At 30.7% G+C, this 23,525-nt stretch overlaps 1 protein-coding gene and 1 long non-coding RNA gene across 2 annotated transcripts in view; both read right to left on the bottom strand.

Annotated features, from left to right (window-relative positions):
• The window catches only part of LOC134233548 (multiple epidermal growth factor-like domains protein 10), a 30,043-nt gene extending 6,739 nt beyond the window's left edge, over positions 1-23,304 (bottom strand). Inside the window, exons 1-7 of the mRNA XM_062715516.1 lie at positions 23,200-23,304; positions 22,122-22,352; positions 21,435-21,689; positions 20,007-20,183; positions 19,200-19,337; positions 2,124-2,357; positions 826-1,080 (exon numbers count right to left, since the gene is read on the bottom strand). Coding sequence (XP_062571500.1) covers positions 826-1,080; positions 2,124-2,357; positions 19,200-19,337; positions 20,007-20,183; positions 21,435-21,689; positions 22,122-22,352; positions 23,200-23,299 — 1,390 coding nt within the window. The 5' untranslated portion in view covers positions 23,300-23,304. The remainder of the gene's footprint in view (positions 1-825; positions 1,081-2,123; positions 2,358-19,199; positions 19,338-20,006; positions 20,184-21,434; positions 21,690-22,121; positions 22,353-23,199) is intronic.
• Positions 12,507-17,938, bottom strand: LOC134233546 (uncharacterized). Its single transcript, XR_009985021.1, has 5 exons — positions 17,802-17,938; positions 16,891-17,028; positions 14,287-14,382; positions 12,917-13,018; positions 12,507-12,785 (listed from the first exon to the last, which is right to left on the bottom strand). It is a non-coding gene; the product is annotated as an uncharacterized LOC134233546 (long non-coding RNA).
• Positions 23,305-23,525: the final 221 nt, after the last annotated feature.

Raw genomic sequence — 23,525 nt, 5'->3', positions numbered from 1 at the left:
AGAAACACGTACAAACTTTTCTGTACAAATGTAAAATATTAATAACTTGCAGTTTAAAAATTGTGTAAAATAAAAATGATGTAAAATATTCAGCCTAAGTATTATTAAACCTTTTGATTAGAGACTTGAAAATTGGTTGAATAGTTTACTATAATATAAAAAGTTTCTACTATTATAATTCAAAGTCTTTATTTAAATTATCAACGTTAGTTAACGATGGATTTCAGAATGTAACAATGAATGTTTAATTGTCCAAATCATGCTTGCATTTTTACAAAAAAATTAAATATTAAGTGGAAGTATTACATAAATATTCACATATTGTTTTTTTTTACTTTACATAATGTAGATTTTGGAATATAATACAGATGAATATAGAGAAATTAAAGGTTTGCATGATAAGAAGATTCTATATAATTTTAAATATCTCCGAACCAAATCGAATAAGACTTTATTATTGCTAGATTTTCTTTTATTTCTTTATGGATTAAAACAAAACTTAATTATGGAAATGAATGTGTATGTGCAATATACAAAAACTTTTTAAATTTCATTAATGCTCATGGTTTTGTAAGAGGAAAAAATATATTAAGTCTCATTTTAGTTGACATATTCGGATTCCCTGACCAGATAAACATCGGACATTTTCCGCTATTATTAAATAAGATTACTCTGTGCAAATGGAATTAAACAACAACAACAACAACAACAAAAAAAAAAAAAAAAAAAAAAAAAAAAAAAAAAAAAAAAAAAAAAAAAAAAAAACGAAAACTGTTCATTTGAGCTTTCACTGAGAGTTTTTTAAATAGGTGCGGACTTACTAACCGTAAACCTCAAGTTCACAGAGTTCATTAAATGCGTATGTAGAATATCCTTCAGGGTAGGTAACTCCTGGGAGTCTTTCATTATAGTAGATGACATACCGTCCATGCCTTATGCATTCTATTGTAATGTTATCTGGAATTGTTTCAATGGTGTAGTGTGTGTCTTTAAAACACAGGAAACCTTCATCTTTGTTGGTTGTGTTTGATATGTAAACAGAAAAACCAAGGAAGCGGGAAGTGTAGCCATTGGATTTGCCTAATGAAATATATATTAAATCAATATGAATGTACGATGGCTTTTCATTTTTTTTTTTTGCAAACACATAATATTATAATTATATCATTATATTATAATAAATACTATAATATAATTGATTTTATACATCGAACGAAATGACATAAACAATTATTTTCTTACAACGTCCCTCCAGTTTGCAACGATCACTTTTCACCAACACGCTATCAAAAAGTTAGATATATATCTTTAACAAGTCTTGCCAAAAAAAAAGCAATAAGCAAAATTTAATATTCTTTCCTTTTTTTTGCCTTTTTGCCCTTTTTTGAGAGGGGGGGGGGGGGTAATACTGCAACCAAAAATAAAACTATTTACGTAAAAAAAAACCTTTGTCTCTGGAATTATATATTTGTTACGAGTAAATTTTCAATTGAATAATCTTGTCTTTTGAAAGAGTCTTTGTTAAGGATCTTATCTGAGTAGATATAAATACGACAACGCATTTATCATATCTGTGACAGCTAAATACTAAAGAATTTCGGGGTAAAGAAGATACAGTCTATAAGGGGCGAAACTGTATGCTTATTTTACTGCCTCAGAAATTTATAAACTTTAATGTTTAAAGAATGAAAGATATAAAGATAAAGTATTTTAACTCGAAAGTGCATATTAACACAATGCAAATCATTAGCAGAGCAAAGAGTTTGAACTGATTTTTTCAAGATTTCTTGAGAATTTTGGCTTTTTCTGTCAATATTACATGTATATGCGGAAAAAAAACTACAATATAAATAAATTTTGTTACAAACTAACACCAACGGCGAACAAATATTTTACAGTGAAATTTACATTGCGGTCTTCTTTTTAAGATATAAAACAATAACTCAGATACAAAATAATTCATTTAAAAGCTACTACATGTACCTTACGAAACTCTGATCAATTCAAATTTTATTCTAAAAAAATACATGAAGAAGAGGCAATACTTTTTTTTTTACTAACGAGCATTGTAACATAAAAATAGAATATGAACTTAGTTGAATTGATGATTTTAATTACAATACCCCACGGCAAATTTTCCGTCCTGTAGTAGATTGTTACATGGTGAATGCTGACAATTCGAGATAGATTCACCCACCAGGTAGCAGTTTGTTTTTGCCTTCCCGATATTACACATTGCCCTCCATTAAGAGACCTGTCCGAAAACTCTCCGTCCACTGCATTAAAAGACCTGATTCGCCAGTAATAGGCGCTATAGGAATTATCTTGCCATGTTGATTTATATAAAGCAAGATTCTCTATAAATAAAAATGAAACGAACTTTTTTAATCACTGAAAGATTCTCTAAGAGACAAAAAAAAAACTTTCTCAGAAATGGCACACATATACCAAGTTAAACATGTCAAAAATTAACTCTCATATTAATTATTGATTTACTAAAATATGTAGTCAGTATTTTTTCCCCTCATTTTCATATACAATGGCGCTGCGTTATTTATCCAGAGGCCATTTATCAAATTAACGCATCACATTCCGGGCGAAATTTTTGGGTATATATCTGTATATTTTTTGAAAATTGACTATCCAGAAAAATGACTTCAACCTTACTGGATTTTTCCAAGCAGTGTCGATTTGTCTGGTAATTTCCTGACAAGCACAGCTGTGTGCCAAATGTGAAGATAATTTTTTTTCTCTATATATTTCATTGAAGACAACATTTCGTTAAATCCCTGGCAAGTGGTCAATTTTTGTCCAATTTCATATTTTCATAAACCAGAAAGTAAGTAGTTATCTTTCTTTAAACGATCATTACATATTTTAATCTTTAGGGATGGTTCATCAATAAACATCAGTTCTAAAGTTCAAGATCATGGTTGACTATATAATTCATTGTGAGTATATGAAGTAAAAGTTAATTTCGCACTTAAATTACAATATTTAAACATTTAAAATGCTGAGCAGATAAAACTGTTGTGTTTATCAATTACAACAATTTCTTGCATTATCAAGAAATAAATGATACAATCTTTTTTCAAAAATGTTCTCATGCCAGTGATTTGACAAAATGTTGATTTTAATGAAATACAGTATGTGTTCTTTAAAGAGCGGGCTTCATATTTTAGCTGCTTTGGCGCAGGGAACAATGCGCTAATTCATGAATATCTCTAAGAATTAAATCATTTACATAATAAATCAATTACACTGAAGGGACATAATTATGCAGCGCTAATTTATGTTACGACCTAACTCCACACCCAGTGATTATGCTAAAATTTGAATACACCAGATTATTTTTACGCGTACATCTTATCTAAAAAAAATGAATTAGCTTCATTTTTGGCACACATTTGTTTATGGCGATATGTCGACATAACTATTTACAAATACATGGTATCATTGTGTTAATAATATTGTTGTTTTTCAATTCTTCATGTCTTCATTCTATATACATCATGATGAGAACAAAAAGGTGGCAAATCTAATTAAAAGTTAGTTGATAATACGTTTTCAAGGAAATGAGTGTGCTTTTTTTTATTTTACGAGAGAATACCCAGATTGGGACTTGAAGTGCAAAAGCTGAATACCATCGATTAAGACAAAACAAAAAGGAACGTGCTACGTCTCGTTGGCAAAGGAAGGCGAAAAAGTCTCCACACTTGTGTTAATCAGTCTCCACATTTGTATTAATATTTTTTACAGTGTCTTACTTTTCTTATCTTATAAATATGTTATCTGCTATTATCTTTTATTTTAATATAAATATGCATGTATTTCTTGGAACAAGTTTAAATAATTTATTTTTTTCAACTGACTTAGGAGGCGCAGGAATTCTTATAAAAGACACATCTATCAGATTCAGATTTGACGGTACATATGCACAATCTTGCATGTGTGAAGTTATAAATAATTGTTGTAAGAAATTCGGGAAAAGCGTATTGAAGAAGAAGGATATGATCTGTTAAATTGTCCCCATTGAAGAAGGTATCATTTCACATCTTCTAATTAATAAGAAAGAGTAGAAATAATTTAAAAATGTACAGTGTATTTTCCCTCATAGAATCAAATCCTCAATCTCTCATTGAATTTAATTCACTTACAGACAAAGTAATTGCAATAAATATTTTGTGACCAAATTAAACAATGACAGCTGCCCTCTTTCTCTCAGTCTTTCAGTTATAAAAGCATGTAAAACTAGTCCTATGAGAATAATGTAAAATAATATGTGCTTCATTGCAGCCAATCTACATAAGCTAGGACAAAGACTTAAAAGAAAGAAAAGGTGGGGTCAGCCAAAAAATATATTAAAATTTAGAAAAAACAGAGATTTAACTATAAAACTGAATTATTTTCGGGATATATTAGATTTAAGAAAGCTGGAAGGACAGAAAGACAATTTGCTTTTACCACTCTTCAAAAGTTGTAATTGAGACGGTGTGACTATAACTATGCCCTTGATCTAATTGCTGATGTCGCCCAACCCCCTTTTTCAAAAAAATATTTGGAAGTCTTTAATGATTTACAATTGAAAATACATTGTACAGAATCTTTCAGTGAATTACGAAGGAAGTAAAGATATTCTTTAGAAAGCCCCTTCCCGCGAACTCAATAACATTATTTCCTCATTTTATTTCTCGGAAATTTTAAAGACTTATATCGATAAAAACCAAATATTTTTAGATTTATTTCGAGATGGCTATATCGATAGTAGAAGGACAGAGAGCTTTACACTTCCGTAGCTCTCACTTGTCCATGATTAAAATATACACTTTAGATGATTTCTGATGATTTAAATTCTTTCTTTTTATAGTTCAATATGAAATCTGTTTTCCTTTGTCCTCGTTAAGCGATTTACATATTATCAACTTTACATGACATCATACAATATCAATACGATCAACATATGAGTAACCGCATATTACTGCAGGGAATAAAAATGGCAAAAACTAAGTAATCATGTTTGCCTTTTACCAAAATGTTATTCTTAATGACAAATACGACAATTCTTTAAATCGAATTCATAAATATATTTTGATATGTCAAAATTGGCTTCCGTAAAAATGCAATAGTACAATTCAGATATTTAAGTTACATACATTGATTAAAAAAGTAATATTCTCTTTAATAAAAGTTTGAAAATAGAAGCTAATAAAAAAAGTGAAAAAGGACAAGTCTAAATTTACAATGTTTGATTTTTTTCTGTTAGTTTAGAGTAACAGTTTTTGATTCATGTTTGTTCATGCTTGTTGAAACATAATGATATAAAATATCAATAAAAATTCTGTATGTTTTGTAACTTCCTTCGATTTAAGGGAGGGATAGGAAAACAAATCTACAAATAATCGGAATACAAATTGACTAAAAATTCATTTAAAACCGAGATTTTTTAAAAAGAAGAGAAAATTATCTTACCATAGGCATCTACTATATTTCCAATCAATATTAATTCGCTAAGAAAATAAAAGAACATAGCTCGGCTGTTCATGTAATGTGATTAGGAATAACTTAAACAACAGGAAGCAAAATCAAGACATTTATACCATTTTCCTTAATGAATGAGGCAGTCAGGTTAAAAAAATCGTAGTTGTTTCCGAATTCATGTGAGACCTAAAGTTCACAATGTACTTTCATAAGGGAAAAAACAAAAAGAAAGAAAAAATATCTAAAGAGAGGTACATTCCATTATTATAGTAGTAACGCATTTTTTTGATTGTAAACAATTTAGAATTTTTTTTGAATATTTTTTCTTTTCATTCCGTTTATTAGATTTTCTCTTTCCCCCTATCATGTAAAGGGGCATACGGCTAGTGTGACCGGTCGGCAGGGGATGTCCACTCCTCCATGACACCTGATCCCACTTCTAATGTTTTTGAGGCCCATGTTGCCTTGCACCTATTTTGTATTGCTTTATGGACTTTTGATCTTGAATACTCTTCGTTATCTCCACATGAATCAGTTGTTTAATAGATAGAGGATATTGAATGTATTCTACTTACAGAAATATATGCCATTGTTGTACAAAGATAAATCCATGTTTATTAAGAGTGTTAAATAATGTTTCAATGCTGTGTAGATGGATATTTTAGTAACGCGTATTATGTAAAGTCCATATGAGGTACATTTTTATCAACAACCTATGAGTTATATACATTCTGAAAATTGAATCCATTAATTTCCCATCTTTAGATTTCCATTTATGTCTTCTAATGCTAGGCAAGCTCACGACAGCTTGCTTTTGCTAAATTTGAACAAATCAGATAAAACACACCTATAGAGATGAACTATGTCGTTTATTTAACCAACGTTGTAAATGTAAACAATTTAACATACTACATGTAAAAGGGGATCAGAATCACAGGCTTTAGTTGTTAGTTACTTAAAATATAGTAATGTACGATCCCCCGAAAAACGACTAGAAAGAGTACATATAAAACAAGACTAACAAAACATCACAGAAAAGTTAGCAAAAAGATGTTACATCAAGGTTCGTATGAACCTCATTAAAACATAATAATAAATGTTAGATCTTCTTTCGGTAAGATTTGTATAGGATCGTATTTTTAAAATGTACAACAAATGGATGATTTTGAGGCAGTCTAACAAATAAAATGGGTACATCCCACTAATTATTTTTAGAATCGGTAGGAGAAGAAAGTAGTGCAGAAAAAATTCCAAGTTCCTTAATTTGTAGACTTGCATAAAAAAAATTGGGCAGATGTACTAAAAGTTTAAGTTTTCAAAAAAAAAAGAAATCATTGAAGTGGGGGATGGGGTGGGGGTGAGGAAATTTATATATTAAATAGGTGATCAGAATGTGAAAGTATTTAGCTATAACTAATCTGTACATGTACTGCTATATACATTTTGCAGCTCATATACATTTTATTTTTTTATTTAAGAATTTCAGATTAATTAGATCTACATCTTTGTTTTGTAAATTATGCATTATTAAGACTACACGGATATAAGAATTGAAATTTCATGAATATTTGACAGTCAAAATTATGCGATTTGTCAGGAAATTCAAAATTTTGTCTCATTTTCCTACAAATTACAAAATGGTTACCATGGAAACAAAACAACTTTAGTAGATTATTTATTTAATCTTCAAAACCACATATTTTCATTTTTTAAAAGTTAAAAATAGTATATAAGCACTGATTTTGTCTTAAATAAAAAGTACGGGAAAAGTAATGATACACATGTATTGAGGTATCCATTATTATGATGTCATTGTGACATCATAGATGAGTAAATTTGCATTGGTATAAAATTCCATTGAAACAAATGATTCTATATGGGATTATAAAAGCTTATAACTTTTTTATTCATAGACCAAATTTCATGAATGATACCTCAATGGACAGGAAATATTCAGTACTTTTTTATTTTACTACTTTCGGGGTATTTGTTAATTTCATTTTTTTGTCATTTCTGGAGAAACTATGAATTAGAGGGTGAAAAGTGGTCATATTTTGTGCGGTAATACATTATTTTTTTAAAATAAGTGAAATTGACCCAATTAAGTGCTTGATTATGATTTGAGTATATGTATTTAAAGTTATGAAGGTGATTAAGATTGATATAAATGTGTTAAAAGGCTAAAATTTGACTTAAAACTTGGGTGCAGTTTTGGCTAGATTGGAGCATTTTTTTTAGGATATTACATTTAGAACTGTAAATGCTGTAAAATCTTAATTAATTGTTGAATTTTCATGAAACTTGGCATGATGTCTCTACTTATGCTCTAGATTGACAAACAGTGTGAAATATTGTAAAATCAAAAAAATGCTTTTCCATATTGGGTACATTCCACTAATTATTTTTAGAATCGGTAGAAGAAAGTAGTGCAGAAAAAATTCCAAGTTCCTTAACCCCCTTCCCCGCAGTCACGCATTTTAACGCATATACCATTTCCTATTTCTAACGCAAAATCACGCATATACCGTTTCCACGCAATCACGCATTTTCACGCACTTTAAAATATTCATTTAATCTTAAATTAAATGTCAATTTTCTTCTATTCTATACTTGCAAAAATCTCATAAAATAAGAAAAGTTATTTTTGTATTAAAATATAACGTCAGAATATTATTTCGCTAAACTTTAGAGAAACGTGTACCACGCTGAAGAGTGCTTGCGGGGAAATGGTAAATTTCTACTTCTATGACTGGACATTAAGCGTATGTTGCATAACAGTTCAGTAAGTTGTAAAGAGTTAATTTGCAGACTTGCATAAAAAATCAAAGTACTGAAAGTACTGAAAAGCGGTTAGCATGCTTTCATCGAATATGTACAGTGTACAATAACAAAAAATGCATTGATTGATGATATTAAAGTAGGCATGCATATTTTTTTCCAGTGTCATCAGCGAAGAAGCAGACACATTGAATTTTGTAGTACTTAACTAAATGGTATAACCAATAACATCCCAGACTGATGTCACAAATGTTTGTTTCAAAATATCAACCTGAGATTTTCAGTTTGAAAGACAGGAAGTTCAATTTCAAAAATTTCTCCCTAATTGTCTCCATTGGTGGCACCCAAAAGTGCTCAGAACGAAAAAAAATTATGTTGATGTTGCAAATTTAATTGGCTTTCATGCTCTATTGATTCTGAAATTAGGTAACTGTAAAGGCTACTATAGCAAACAACTCAAAAAGAAAATAAAATGATAATTCAAATTCTTTAGATAAATTGATGTGGAGTACTGTACATAGATCTTTAGCTGGCTAGTCTGAGATAAACGGATGGACGACCAGAGAAATAATTAATTTCAGAGGGCTTCAGTTCGTAGGTGCACTGCGGGTCAGCAGGTGTGACCTGTCATTGGGGATGCTTACTTCTCCTAGGCACCGGATATTTCAAGGATCCGTTTTTCTTTTGAGACCGATCACTGTTCATTCTGTATTTTGATACAGATACTGAGTACATCTGTTTATTAATATTATGAACTATTTCTCTCACAGGAAGAAAGACAAGTAAACAAGATATTAAAGTTTTAAGAAATGTACATTATTGAGTTTTCATACAATTAAATGTTCAAATAAGTAAATGGTATATGACAATTATTTAAAAAAGAGTCTTGCACGATATGTATAAACGAACATATACTGAGTATTAAGCAAATATTTTTCATGAAATATTTAAAAAAAAAACCCGTGTGAAAAGGAAAGTTGTTGTTTAATCCATCAATACTAGTATTTTAAAAATTCAAAGGTTCACTAAAAGTCAGTGTATAACAAACAATTAAATTGTCCATTGCAAGAATTACCTAGGTATCATTGTCACTTTCTTCAATATGTCGCATAAGCAATACATTGTTTGTTTTTTTTTTTTACTAATAACAAGTATGCGATTTTCTATCAATATGTCTGTAATCATCTGTATTTTAATTTTTATTTCTTGTCAAAGGCTCAAAATGATAATTAACAAATTGGACAAATTCAAATTTAAAAAGTATTTTTACAACTTATACCTTGCATAGGAATTTAGCAAACTTTCCAAAATAATCATTCATTAGATATAATTTTCAATTTGTGCTTATCGTCAAGATTTTTCATGCCTCTTTTTTCTGTGCATATTTTATATCGGCTGATTTTGAGAAAAGGATCAATTGTCGATTTAAATTTTTTTCTCCAATTTTTAAAAATTAATTTTAGTATTTTCAGGCTCCCATTATTATTATTTTTTTTTAAATAAAAATGTGATCGTTTAAAATCGTTTGTAATAATTAGACTGAGTATAGAATTTATCCCTGGAAACAAAGCTTTTATCATCTTTTAAATAATTTCAATTGAGAAAAAAAGGAGAAGAAAACAAACGTTTCATTATGGAAGTAATCCATTACTGTACAACTTACAGATGTATTCAGTATTTTTATATAAAGACTTTCTTCGTGTACTAGTATTACTTAAGTTAATTAAAGGGATGCCTTAATATTTTGGAAAATGAAACTCGATCGAGAGATTCTCCGATGTTTTGCAGTCGGTAATAAGCTTCAACCCCTTTAGCCAGTAATTAACCCGTCCTCCCTGTGCCCAGTAGCATAATTCGGTCAAATATTTATTGTTCATGAGGGGTGCCTTATAATTAATCACAGGCACCCGAATTTTTATCAGTAAGTCTCTAAATTAGCCAAATATCGAAACATTCTACCCCTCTATATATAAATACACAAGGTGTCCAATGCCATTTTGACCACCTGTTCGATTCAGGCTTCAATTTAACACATAAATCGGAAATGCCTACTGGTTTTCGTGTAGCATTGGGTTCAAATATGATATTTCTCGCTATACATTTCTTCCTAAAGTTTAAATCTGACGCGTTGATAATGTTATCAGCTAAACTTCATGCTGACTTTGAATTCGTCACAGGTCCCGATCGCCATCAGCTGACGTCACGGAAATTTAATCTCGACACCAAATGCTCCTATACATAAACTTTTTCAATACAACAATTATAAATTTATTTCATTGACAAAAAAAAAAATCAGAAAAAAAATAAAAAAAACCCGAAAGATTATGTTGTTTTGATAGTCTTGATTTTATTTAACATATGTTATATGTGTTAGAAACAAATCATAGGTACTAGGTATATAGAGGCTTTGTTGAAGTTTCCGTTGTAGATAGGTAGCGCCTTATGGAAGTTTCCGGTGTCGATAAAAATCGGACACATGCCATAAAGCGGTTAGCGAAGCTAACCGCTTAAAAATTGGGCAGATGTACTAAACTGAGCCTCACATTGTTGATAAAAAGTATCTTTCCTACCAAAAAAAGCTTTGAAAATGTAATTTATCAAGAAGATCAGCCGAATTATTTTGTGTATTATAACGCCAGTTACAATTCTGAAATTCACCTACTTTCACTTTCATTTTTAGAGGTTTCCGCAGACAGACGCATTTTGCCGGAAAACGAATCTGACATGCCACCTCGAGATTTTAACCAAGGAAAGACAAGTTGATGTGCTTTGATTTGAGGGGTCACTCACTTCTGAACGAAAATTAGGGACATCGCTATGAGAAGAAACGTTAACATTGTCGCCTATGGGAAAACAATTAGTGGACTGTACCCAAATATTCTATGCTTTATTATATTCATGTGCATGATAAGGGAACATTATAATAGAAATTAATTTGGAAAACTTAACGTACACTGCACTGAACTTTATTGAACAGAGCATGATGGAAAAAACAAATCATACACATGTACCCTCACTGAGGAAGAAAGAATCATCCTGTATTCCAGTGGCCGACTCTATTTTTTTTTAAAGCTAATCCTATTTGGCGCCAAACGATTAAAATATTGCGTCTTTTCTGCGGAATTTAAGGCTCTATTAAACAGGCGTGATAGCTTCGATGAAATTTTAAAAAAAATATATGTTCTTCTAGCCAGAATTTAGAGCACTGGAAAGAAAGTATATTCATCACATTGAAGATATAACAAATGGTATGTGGGCAAATAAAACTAAAGCTACATATCATATTTTCCTATTTATCCCAAGGTCGATTTTCCCCATTAGTTATTCATTCATAAAAGGACTGCAATGGGATTTAACCAGGGGTGTCTGCTTGTCAATCCAATATTCCCTTCACATTATATTGATCATTTTCATTTAACAAATTGCTCGGCTGCCCCCTCCCCCCCCTTACCATCACCACACACAAACACTTCACCTCCACCACCAACACCACCACTTTAAATTTAGCAATGTGAATATCTAGATTTTCGATTGATCAAATTTTCAAAGAAAAATATATAAATTAAGTTTTCTTTAGAAGAGTTTCTATAAGCTCTGTAAATATATATCGAAGAAAAATATTAGAACGCACAAAAGTTGAAAAGAAATCAATTTTTTTTTAAATTTTCTTACTCGTAGCGTTTACAGTACTAACGTCGGTCGAGAAGGAGCCAGCACACATTTAGAAGTCTAGTTTAATTATCTGTAAGAAATCACTTATTCAAATGTTTAGCCGTTCTCTGGTACAATTGGCGTCGAAATTTTATTTTTTTTACTCAGGAAATTGTCCATCTTGCGGTGCTGGGAAAAGTAAAAAAAAAAACAAAATTAATTTAAAGACCTTCATTCTTGAAAATTTCATTGAAATCTAGTGTATAGGTACTATTCTTTCTTGAGACATTTATATTAATTATAATCTCACACGATGAAAAGCAATACATTCTACAGTGATATAAAACATTATACATATGTTCATGAGCAACACATCAAATGCTGATTTATTGTTACTTTCATACAAAATTGTTGGTCTGCTATAATTCTTTTGTCTTAAATTCTAACTGTTGAAGCATTTGAGACATCCTTATAGTTAAAGGTAAATTGTTCCACAATACTGAACCTAAATACTGAAAAAGAATTTTAATAACTATTTAAGTTTTGTTTCTTGGAAAACACAAGTCAAATTGAGATTTAAACCTTTTTAAATGGTAAAAATTAGCTGATTGGTAATATTTTATATATTTTTTAAAAGAAAACTCACATACATTCAAATGTAAGCACATAAAATTTCATGTTAATGTACAAACTCATACACTATCATTTCACGCTAAAGAGCATCGTCATAAATTGATTGTTGATCTAGATCTTCGTAAACTTCACTATCTTCAGCATCATCAATGATCTTTGGATCAGGTGTTGGAGGATTTGTTGGCAATTGTATTGTGAAATTATTTTGGTTCTTCTTTCTTTTGCACCCATTTCTAGTACACTTCCTAAAATGTGGGATTTTTTAAATTAGTCAAAATTCTAGAAAAAAAGAATGATGGTTGATGACATTCTCTCTCCCAAAAATAGAAACCTGATCAAGTATAAAAATAAATGGAGAATATAAAATCAAGCTCACCAGAGTACTAAAGCGAGGTTTAAGCCAAAACTTATGGAAAAAGACGCTATCACTCCAAACAGAAAGACTTTGGATTGCTTCCATGTAATAGAATCTGGTGATCTTATGACTGTAATAAAACAAACATATGCATTCCAGTCAAAATCTGAATTTAAGGTAATTCCACCCTCACAATTCGTATGGTTCAAAGTACAAAAACTACATTTATTTTCATTTAATATACTTTCTAAGTTTCCAATCATTACAAAAATGTATAGGTCACCATATCGTTAAAGACGGGAGGCAAAAATAAGCAGAAGTATAATATGTCAACAACAAAATCGCCTATTTTTTGCAAACAGTATCATGAAAAATATAAAATACCTGGTTAAATTAAGTTTTGAATTGTGAATATCAAGGAAACTATTTTATACTTGAAGACTAGTACAATAAAGCAAATCCCTGAATGAAGAGGCACGAGGACCCCACTCTTTGCATTTCATTTTCAATTTCATAATACAGATCTGAAATTGAGAGTTGGAATATATGATTGCTTTTTGCCAATATTTAATTAAAAATTTTCAAAACGATATATCATCATAAAAACCCTCACAAAATAATTTACCCTCGCCCTCATTAGTGTATTTTTAAAACCAGAGATAAGAGAAAATATTTAAGGAAATATTTAAATATTAGATAAATGTGTTTGCAGATAATTAATCAAAAACATAATGGAAAGTTCCTTCCTCATGCACGCAAATAAACTTGAACATTTAAAAAAAATATTTCCATTAAATTTCTTCCAGAAAATGTTTGATTTTCTTCAGCTCTTTAAAATAAGTAATGTAAGGTAATTTTCATAACAAGAGTTATACAGCATATTTGTCTGAGAATTGTCTTTTGAAAATAATATACAGATTTGTTACTAGATTTTTGTATAGAGGAATGAATTAGCAATTATAAGAACAAACAATACGGTGTTATTTTCATAGGATATAATGTCCAAATAATTTATACCCTTTGTTGTGAGAATTGCTGCAATATTTTTGTTTGAATGTTATAAAGTATCACAGAATATTTATTATTAGACAAAGATTGTTTTCAGTTGTTAAATTGTAAGTAACAGATGCATTGTATTGGATATACGTATAGCAGGTTATTTTAAAGGGGTGCATATTTTGGCTTATTTTGGCGTTTTGGTGTTAGCCCACTCCGATTTTAATCCTTAAAATATTCCGTGTGTAAACAGTCGAAACTCTGTGTCCACTAAAATAAATTCAACCAAAATAATTTGCATTATTTAGAGCAGGCAAACTGCCAATTTTTTACATTTGCCAAGAAAACACGCTATACGCGGTAGTCTCTATGTCATAAAATAAATATATTAATACCATTGCATTGCCCGGATATTGCGTCACATGTTTCTAGAAATTGGCAACTGCTACAATTTCCCTCACAGTTGTATCCATAGAGTCCATCCGGGCATTCTGAAAGTAACAAGAAATATTTTTATATGTAACATTTGTATTTATACGTTGTACAGTGAATCGGAGGGACTATAGGTTTCCTCTACATCTGTCCGTCATGCTCAGTTATCTATTTGTCTGTTAATCTGGCTATCTAACCGTTCTTCTGTTTGTCTGTTAGTTTTTCTGTCCCAATTGGTATTCCGCACTCTTTTTCTAAATCTTGCAGTTATTTAGCCCAATTCTGGAACCTTGATTATCAATTGTGCATATTGTTCCGTTTAAATGATTTTTTTACTGAAATATGATATTTTCAATTTTAGTGGGAAAACAGTTTACACTTGCCTCTAGGGTATAAGTATAGCTAATGTAATTTTCTCAGAATGCTTGTTATCATAGGATCAAGAAGCCATTGGTAGTAAAAATTACGATGAAATCACTGAACATGATTTTCAGTATTTCGACGCGGTATTGAATACAGCTCCGCGTATTTTTAAGTTTTTGTAATTTTCGCACAAATATCAGTCACATTTTTCTTGAAATGGTAATTAACATTTCATTACGATGATATAATTCTAAGTAGTAATACATATCTCTTATCAAGGGTGAATTATTATGTTTTACCACTCAAGAGTATATCAAAGTCCTACTAAGTATTATATGTGATTTATATTATATTATACTTTCATGTAAATTAATTGAATCCGATTGATCGAGAAACATTTGTATAAAGAAACTATTACCCGCTGAATAATGAAGCCACGACCTCCAGCGATGCAACAGTCAAAATTGCTTGACGACGGGTGATATTCCAAAAAATAGCGACTGCGCATAATTTATGCGCGCACGGTTCACTGTTATATTTGTATAAAACATCCAGTATAATATAATAAATATTGCTTGTGTTTGAGTAAAAAAAATTCACCCCTCGAAAACCATTGTCAACCTCGGCTGAGCCTCGGTTGACAATGGTTTTCTTGGGGCTAAAAATTTAAAATGTTACACTCAACTACATGCAATATTCATATATTATTGAAAGGGAAATAAAATTAAAATACATGTAACTAAAAAACATCACTTATATAATATATTATGTAAAAAAATTCACCCCTCGAAAACCATTGTCAACCTCGGCTGAGCCTCGGTTGACAATGGTTTTCTTGGGGCTAAAAATTTAAAATGTTACACTCAACTACATGCAATATTCATATATTATTGAAAGGGAAATAAAATTAAAATACATGTAACTAAAAAACATCACTTATATAATATATTATGTAAAAAAATTCACCCCTCGAAAACCATTGTCAACCTCGGCTGAGCCTCGGTTGACAATGGTTTTCTTGGGGCTAAAAATTTAAAATGTTACACTCAACTACATGCAATATTCATATATTATTGAAAGGGAAATAAAATTAAAATACACGTAATTAAAAACATCATTTATATAATATATTATGTTGCCTCGTTGTATAATGTAGCATTCTAAATAATTATGTGACTTAAATATATAAATAACTATATGTTGAAAATGAATTGTTTTAAATGTGCTCCTTGGTATTAATCAAACATTTTGGATGAGCAAGTCTGCCTTTCAAAAATTGTTCAACGTGTAGACCTAGGGTCAGGGGCACTTCTTATTATAATTGCTGAATATTGGTTGAAATGCATGTTTGTTCCCATTCCTGCCTATGGGTATTAAGTAAACAAACTAAGCAATTGCTAAGTGTATAGTTATGATTAGCAATGGTGCCTTTTTCAAAATTGTGAGTGCTATAGCATCTAGCTTAAAACATGAAACAAATTCAATCATTTGAAAGTTGTTGCATGATGATGCTCATGTGACCTATAAGGCCCATGGACCTCTTGTATTTTAAGGAAATGATAATACTTATCCTAGACATTCTATGTTTGTGTACATATTACTTTGTGCGTATAATTGAAAAAAAAGACAAGCATTTTGGTAGTATTACATTTTAGCAATACTTAATCCCATAGCAACAAATTAAATTGCCGTTATGTCATCAAAACTCAATAAAAGTGAAAAGATGCAAATCTTTGTCAGATCTTTTACTTGCCAAGGTAAAGTCACATACCAAAAAGCAGGTCAATATCTGCAAGCGTTTAAAAAGAAATACTGGAAACTCTTAAAAATTGAAAAAGGTCAGCATTTCGTCAAAAATCAAAGAAACATGAACTGTAACTTATCATAATACGTTTACATGCCAAGAAACACCTCAATATCTGGAAGTATTTGAAAAAAAGACGGTAGATCAAGTGGGATAGATTGTCAGACAATCAGATGTACAACTATATCGTCAGACGTACTCTGTAGATGAATAAATAACCTTTAAGACAACGGTTTCACCGGTAGGGACTAAAAATATTTGAATGATACGGTATTCACAGCGGTAAATTGTGTTGTTTCAAGATTAAAAAATATATCATTTGCTTTATTTACGTTTCATAAAAATATTTGTTGAATGATAAAGTAGTATTTTGTGATGTGAATGGGTTATATTAAGTCACCTTGTGTACAAGTGTCTCCATGGTAACCTTTATCGCAGCCATTCAAGCATGACCCGTTTATGTGATGACATTGTTCTTTATTAAGACAAGATCCGCATGACTGAGCACAGTTTAGTCCAAATGTACCTCCGTCGCATTCTAAAGAGAAGAATTTTTTCAGACTTATTTTTAGGTAATTTGCAATAATTGTTCCTTCTTTGGTGAAATTGAGATGTCTTATATTTTTTGTAATTGTGCATTATTGTTTAACTTTCGGAATTGATTATTAAGGGTAAAATAAAATGCTAAGAAAAAAACTCAATACGATGTGTTTGTGAAACACTATACGCCCGGAGGCAACAAAGTTCGAAAGAACTATTTTTAGCATAAAGGTCACAGGAAAGGTCGCACGATCATTGTTCTTGGTGTCATATGATAGCACTTATAAAATGTGGAGTATGCACACAAGTTAAGAAGTCTCTATCTCCCTTGGTTCAAAAGTTATAGCGAAAGTTCGAAACAGCTATTTATAGGAAATAGATCACAGTCAAGGTCACAAGTTCATTAACCTCGGGGTCAATTAAAAGAACTTAATTAGTGAAGTTTGCATACCAAATTTGAAGTCTTATCTCTCACGGTTCAAAAGTTTTGGCTAAAGTTAAATTTGACAACAAAACAGACAAACGGATAAACAGACAGACGGGTCAAAACGCCCCAAATCTATCAATCTTGTCGCATAAAAATAAGTACTTTTGTTAAAAAGGTTTTTGTAAAACAATGGATAAAATATATCTTAAGTACCAGTTTCGAATGATATTGTGCATTTTTAGTGTATCTTTAATGATTTTAAATTTCTAAATCGTTTTTTTCAATAAAATATATATAATCATGATATAAAAAGATATATGTAATATATATGACAGATTCATTACTCTTGTCACATTTTATATCCTTCCACCCTGCCTGACACCCATTTTGACATTGCCCTGTTTTCCTGTCACATCTTGCCCGGTCTCCACAGTTGACGTCACACGTGTCTAGGCAGTTATATCCATACCGCCCTTCAGTACACACTAAGATAAAAACAGGAGGCCAATGGGCCACATCGCTCACCTGAGCACATGGCCTAGTTTAAAAAATATCAGCTCAGTATTGAAAAAATTACTTATTTGGGAAAGGAATTTGATGGTTCTTTACTTGATAATGTCACTATATCAATAAAGGATACATAAAGAATGTATAATTTTGCCATACTTGAAAAAAAGATTTTAAAAGATTTCTTGATCTCCCATTGTGACCCCTCGGGCACTATTTAAATGAATCTAAATCTTCACTACTTGCATTTGCTTACATGTCAATTTTAAACAAAACTTTTCTGTATTGGAGAAATTATTATTTTGCTATATATTCTTATGCAGAATTTTAATTCCTCATATATTGTGGCCACACTTTAAAACCGGGGTCATGATTTGAATAAACTTGAATCTACACAACCTGAGGATGATTTCAACCGAGTTTCAACTTTCCTGGTCAAATGGTTCTGGAGAAGAATATTTTAAAAAAGATCTTCCCTACGTACATGTATTCCTCTGCAAAAAATTTGATCAGCTATTGTGGCCCCTCTCTACCCCTGGGGTCATAATTTGAACAAACTTGAATCTACACTATCTGAGGATGATGCCACCTGAGTTCCAACTTTCCTGGTCCAATGGTTCTGGAGAAGGATTTTGAAGATTTTTTTTCTATATATTCCTAAGTAAATATTTGACCAGCCATTGTGACCCCGGCCTGCCCCTAGAGGTCATAATTTGAACATTTTTAAATTTACACTATCTGAGGAGGCTTCTATCTGAGTTTCATCTTTTCTGGTCCAATGGTTCTAGAGAAGAAGATTTTCAAAAGATTCCAATAATTTTGCTATAATTCATAATTATCTCACCTTGGAAGATGGTTAGGCTTTTCATTTAAACAAACTTGAATCCCCTTCACCCAAGTATACTTTGTGGCGAGTTTGGTTGAAATTGGTCTTATATAATTCTTAAGAAGATTAAAATGTGAAATGTTTACGACAACAACGCCAACGCTAACAACGAGGACAGACAATAATTTTCATCAGAAAAGCTCAATTGAGCCAATAAGCTCAGGTTAGCTAATGAAGACAGCCCTTATGAAGAGTAACAAAAGTATTTGTAATTTTGCTAAGCAAGGTTTAATTTTTTTCCCCTTTTGTATGATAATCAGATAGTCAAAATTATTTTTTAACAAATATGTAATCTGATGGAATAAATGAAACAATATTGAACTTTACTACAGATTATTGATTCATTAACCTTTTTTACATCTGTCTTTATGGTAACCCTTATCGCAGCCATTCAAGCATGACCCGTTAATGGGATGACATTGTTCATTTCCAAAGCAAAATCCACATGATTGAGCACAGTTAAGTCCGAATTTACCACCGTCACAAACTTTAAATAGAATATGAAATAAATATACATCAATGACATATTACTTTAATTTGTAACAATTCTTTTTATCACAAATGTTCTCGACTGTCCTACAATTAATAGATGCTAATGCTTTTTACAGTAAAATAATGTTGATATTAGATGATATATATACAGTCATGTACAAATTTGCACGAAATTATAAAGACGGAAATAATTTTAGACACAACACGTACATTTGCTAAATTGTCCTGAACGAAATGGAAAGTCCATATACAATAATATAATTTATTTGAATAAATTTAGAATGATAATTGTCTAAAATATTACGAAAAAATAATTTACAAATAGTATTCTTTATAAGACCTAACGACAGATTGTATTTGCAAGCATGATAATTGTTTAGAGAACAGTATATAATAATGTATTTTTAGTCAGTATCCTACATCATTTTAAAAATAGTTCCTTCCTTGAACATGCTCTTCACTGTCTATTAATGAAACTGTTTAAATACTCGGTGATATACTTAAACCAAAATATGAAGGAGACTGCAACAGATTCAGTAATACATGCGAGTTATCATTAATGAGTTATAATCATCACAAAAATAACTTTTATGGACTTTTATTATAGCACAAGTCATTAGTTATGATTGTATTCTTTGTCTCTCCCTTTCTCTCTCTCTCTCACACAAAACCATTTTTTCAGGAATGGCTTGTATGTCCGTACATTGTTCACATCGTGAGCCTTTCTGTCCAGCAATACATCCAAAACAAGTCCCATCCACAATGTTACAGCGTTCTTCACGACAAGTTTGCGGACACGGAAATGTGCAATTCTCTCCGTAAATATCAAAGGAAGGGCACCCTATATTAAGTACAAAAATACTTTAAATGACCATATTCAATGTATATTTGCTTTAGCTCTATGTTTGTTCAGAGCCAAATCTAGGTGAAAAAAGCACACAACAAGTTAGATAAATATCAAGGGGGTCCCATATTTCTGGTGAATTTACTTGATTCGTGTCAAGTGTTTGCAAAAACAAACACGAATGTTTCAAAATTTATATAAATTTAGAATCACTCGATGAATTGATTGGAGATCTCTTTGTGATTTGAAAAAAAAGCTATAGATGTTAAAATCAGCTTTTCTTCATTGATTTTTTTATTTAATTTTTCAATTACAGAACTGGATACAAATATGTAACATTGGAAGGCATATATCAATATCACTGACACTATTTTCTTCTCTAAACTTTATATGTGCTTTCATTTTCTATAAGAAAATTTTATTTGAAAATCCAGTTCCTGGAAAACAGGCTATGTGGAAATGCAATATTCTTCAATATTGCAGAAATAAGGTGTATTTAACTATCTCCAGCAAAGAAGTAGAATATATTCACAGCCCTAGATCGAACGATTAAAACATGCATGATCTAAAACAGATCATTTTCTATGTATTGCATATTTTGGCTGTGCATTATATGAAATATCGAAATAAATACTTTAACTTTTGGCAATATTTGAATATGGCGACAATGATGCATTAAGTGACGCACTACGGTTCAGCATACAATTCTCAAAATGTCACGTGTGCAAGTTTGAAAGAAGCGGTATAAACTTTAGGAAAAAGAAAACTTGCGTCCGATATATAGCTTACTTGAAAACAACACACGACAGAAGAAACATGCTTGCGAATCCAGAAATAACGAAACTTTGATAACGGTCAGTTTTAGTATCATACAAACAATAGAAGTCGGTAAATCTTTTTCGAAGCTTAAATATTGACAAAAATAGAAACGTGAGTTTGAAAGCTTTCTAAACGTGAACGCAAAGGCGAAGGACAGTTTTTTTTTTTTTGCAGACATCCTGAATTAATAAGACATTTAGTGTGGTGGAAAAAATGGTGCCTGTATTGGAGGGTAACAGATGAAATTGACACCCCTCGGAAAACCATTTGCAAACTCCGCTGATTGACAATTGTTTTCCTTGCGGTGTCAATTTCAACTGTTACCCTACAAAACAGGCATCAATTATACGATAATCAGATTATACGATTATGAAGTATTTTATTGTACTTCCTTATACAGAATAAGCTATGTATATTATAATTCATTACCATAAACCTGGACTTCACAGAGTTCATTGTACGCGTATGGAGAATATCCTTCAGGGTAGGTAACTCCTGGGAGTCTCTCATTGTAGTAGATGACATACCGTCCATGTTTTACACATTCTATTGTTATATTACTCGGTATCGTTTCCCTTGTGTAGTTTGTGTCTTTAAAACATAGATAGCCGTCATCTTTGTTGGTGGTGTTCGATATAAAAAGCGAAAATCCAAGGAATCGGCTTGGGTATCCATTGTCAGGGCCTTATGGAATATAATTAACTTTGAAAATGTGAAATAAAAACCTACAGGACCATGCGTTCATAAAATATGATGGAAATATCAAAAAACGAATATTCAATGTTTATTTAATGATTAAAAATTCAAATAAGTAAAATGTACGAAAATAAACACCATGTTCCAATATTCAATGTTTTTGCATTTAGTTAGCTATTAAAACCTTCCATAATTCGGATTTTAATTAACATAATACTCATGAAAGACTATTAAAAAGTAAGCAAATGAAAGAAAATATGTCTATAGAATACACAGGTTATCAGCTCATTAATGATATTAATGGTTTTTTTTTTAAATCGTAACTTCGATTACTGTAATAATGAAATCGGAAAAATAAATGTTAATTTTTTCTATATTGTAACATTAAAATACAATGTGAAATAATTAGTAACACCGTACCCCATGGAAGGTTATCCGTCCTGTAGTAAATAGTAATATGATGTATGTTGAGAACTGTTCCTAGATCCACCCGCCAGGTTGCAGTTCTTTTATTATTGCCAGATACTGTACATTGTCCTCCATATGGAGACCGGTTTGAAAACTCCCCATCCACGGCTTTATCCGGTGGATATGAATATTTGTATGTATACCAATGCTGCTGCCATGTTGGTTTCCTTAAAGCAAGATTTTCTTTAAAAAAGAAAAACATATTCATATTCATTTGGATATAGGTACCAGTATTTTTATATATACCAATGCTCCTGACATGTTTCTTTCTTTAAAATAAGATTTTCTTTAAAAAAAAAACACATTCATATTTAATTGGACACATGTACCAGCATTTGTTTATATACATGTACCAATGCGCCTTCTATTTTGGTTTTTTGAAGCAAGATTATCTTAAGAAAAAGAAATTGAGAGAATACCACTGTCTAATTTAGTTTCCTAGATATTACATGCACTACCATGCTCTCTTATGACAATAAGATGAATGTTTAAGAAAATAAAATCTTTACGAAGAACAAAGATTCAAATGCCGAAAAAGGTATTGACTGAAGTGTTATATACTCAACAGCAAATTATTTATAACTTTGCTTACATGTAAGCATTGCCTTAACCCAAAAATATGTAAAAGATATCTTGCAAAAAATTCTTCATATTGCGAAGCCCTGTTTGACACAAATGAAAACGCAAGAATTGAATGGCCATTTTTCTCTTAATTTATTCTTTAACTTATGAGTTACAAAAGTGTCATTTTTATTCCTTAGAGGTGATTAAGGCAGCAGAACTACAAGCAGAACGTACAATATGAATAAGTAAAAAGGAGATAATTTCATTAAAAGTACATTTCGAATTCATTTGCAAAATAATCGAAACTTTTAGAGACAGATGTAAAATATAGTATTGTTTGGTAGATTTAGATATGTAGAAAAGCTTTTACCAAGTACATGAACTTCATTGACGAAAATGTTTAAATGAAGAGACAACGAATGAAAGTCATGCATTGAAAGTTCCGTAAAAAATTAATTAATCTTACCATAAGCCTCTGCTATTTTCCAAATCAATGAAATTTCACCAAGAAAATAAATCAATGCAGCTCCACTTTTCATGTTTGAAACAGAATAACATATATGCATAAAATGTTTTAGAAAACCTTTTCTGAATGAGGTAAGAAAGCAAAATGAATGCACAGTTTTCTTCTAGGCTTTATGAGATTTTAGATATATATACAATGGTCATTTTTTAAGACGATTCTCGTTGTGTTATACAAAGGAACATGTATGTAAGAATAATAGCAAATGTTACTGACGAATTTTAGAATGAAAATAGCTACTTACAATGTATTTCCTTCTTTTTATTTCC

This window comes from Saccostrea cucullata, unplaced genomic scaffold (assembly GCF_032062105.1).
Source record: "Saccostrea cucullata isolate Sc308-1 unplaced genomic scaffold, CSIRO_AGI_Scuc_v1 ctg12841, whole genome shotgun sequence".
NCBI lineage: Eukaryota > Metazoa > Mollusca > Bivalvia > Ostreida > Ostreidae > Saccostrea > Saccostrea cuccullata.
The sequence above is the reverse complement of the archived record's forward strand: the minus strand, read 5'-3'. Positions and strand labels throughout refer to the sequence as shown.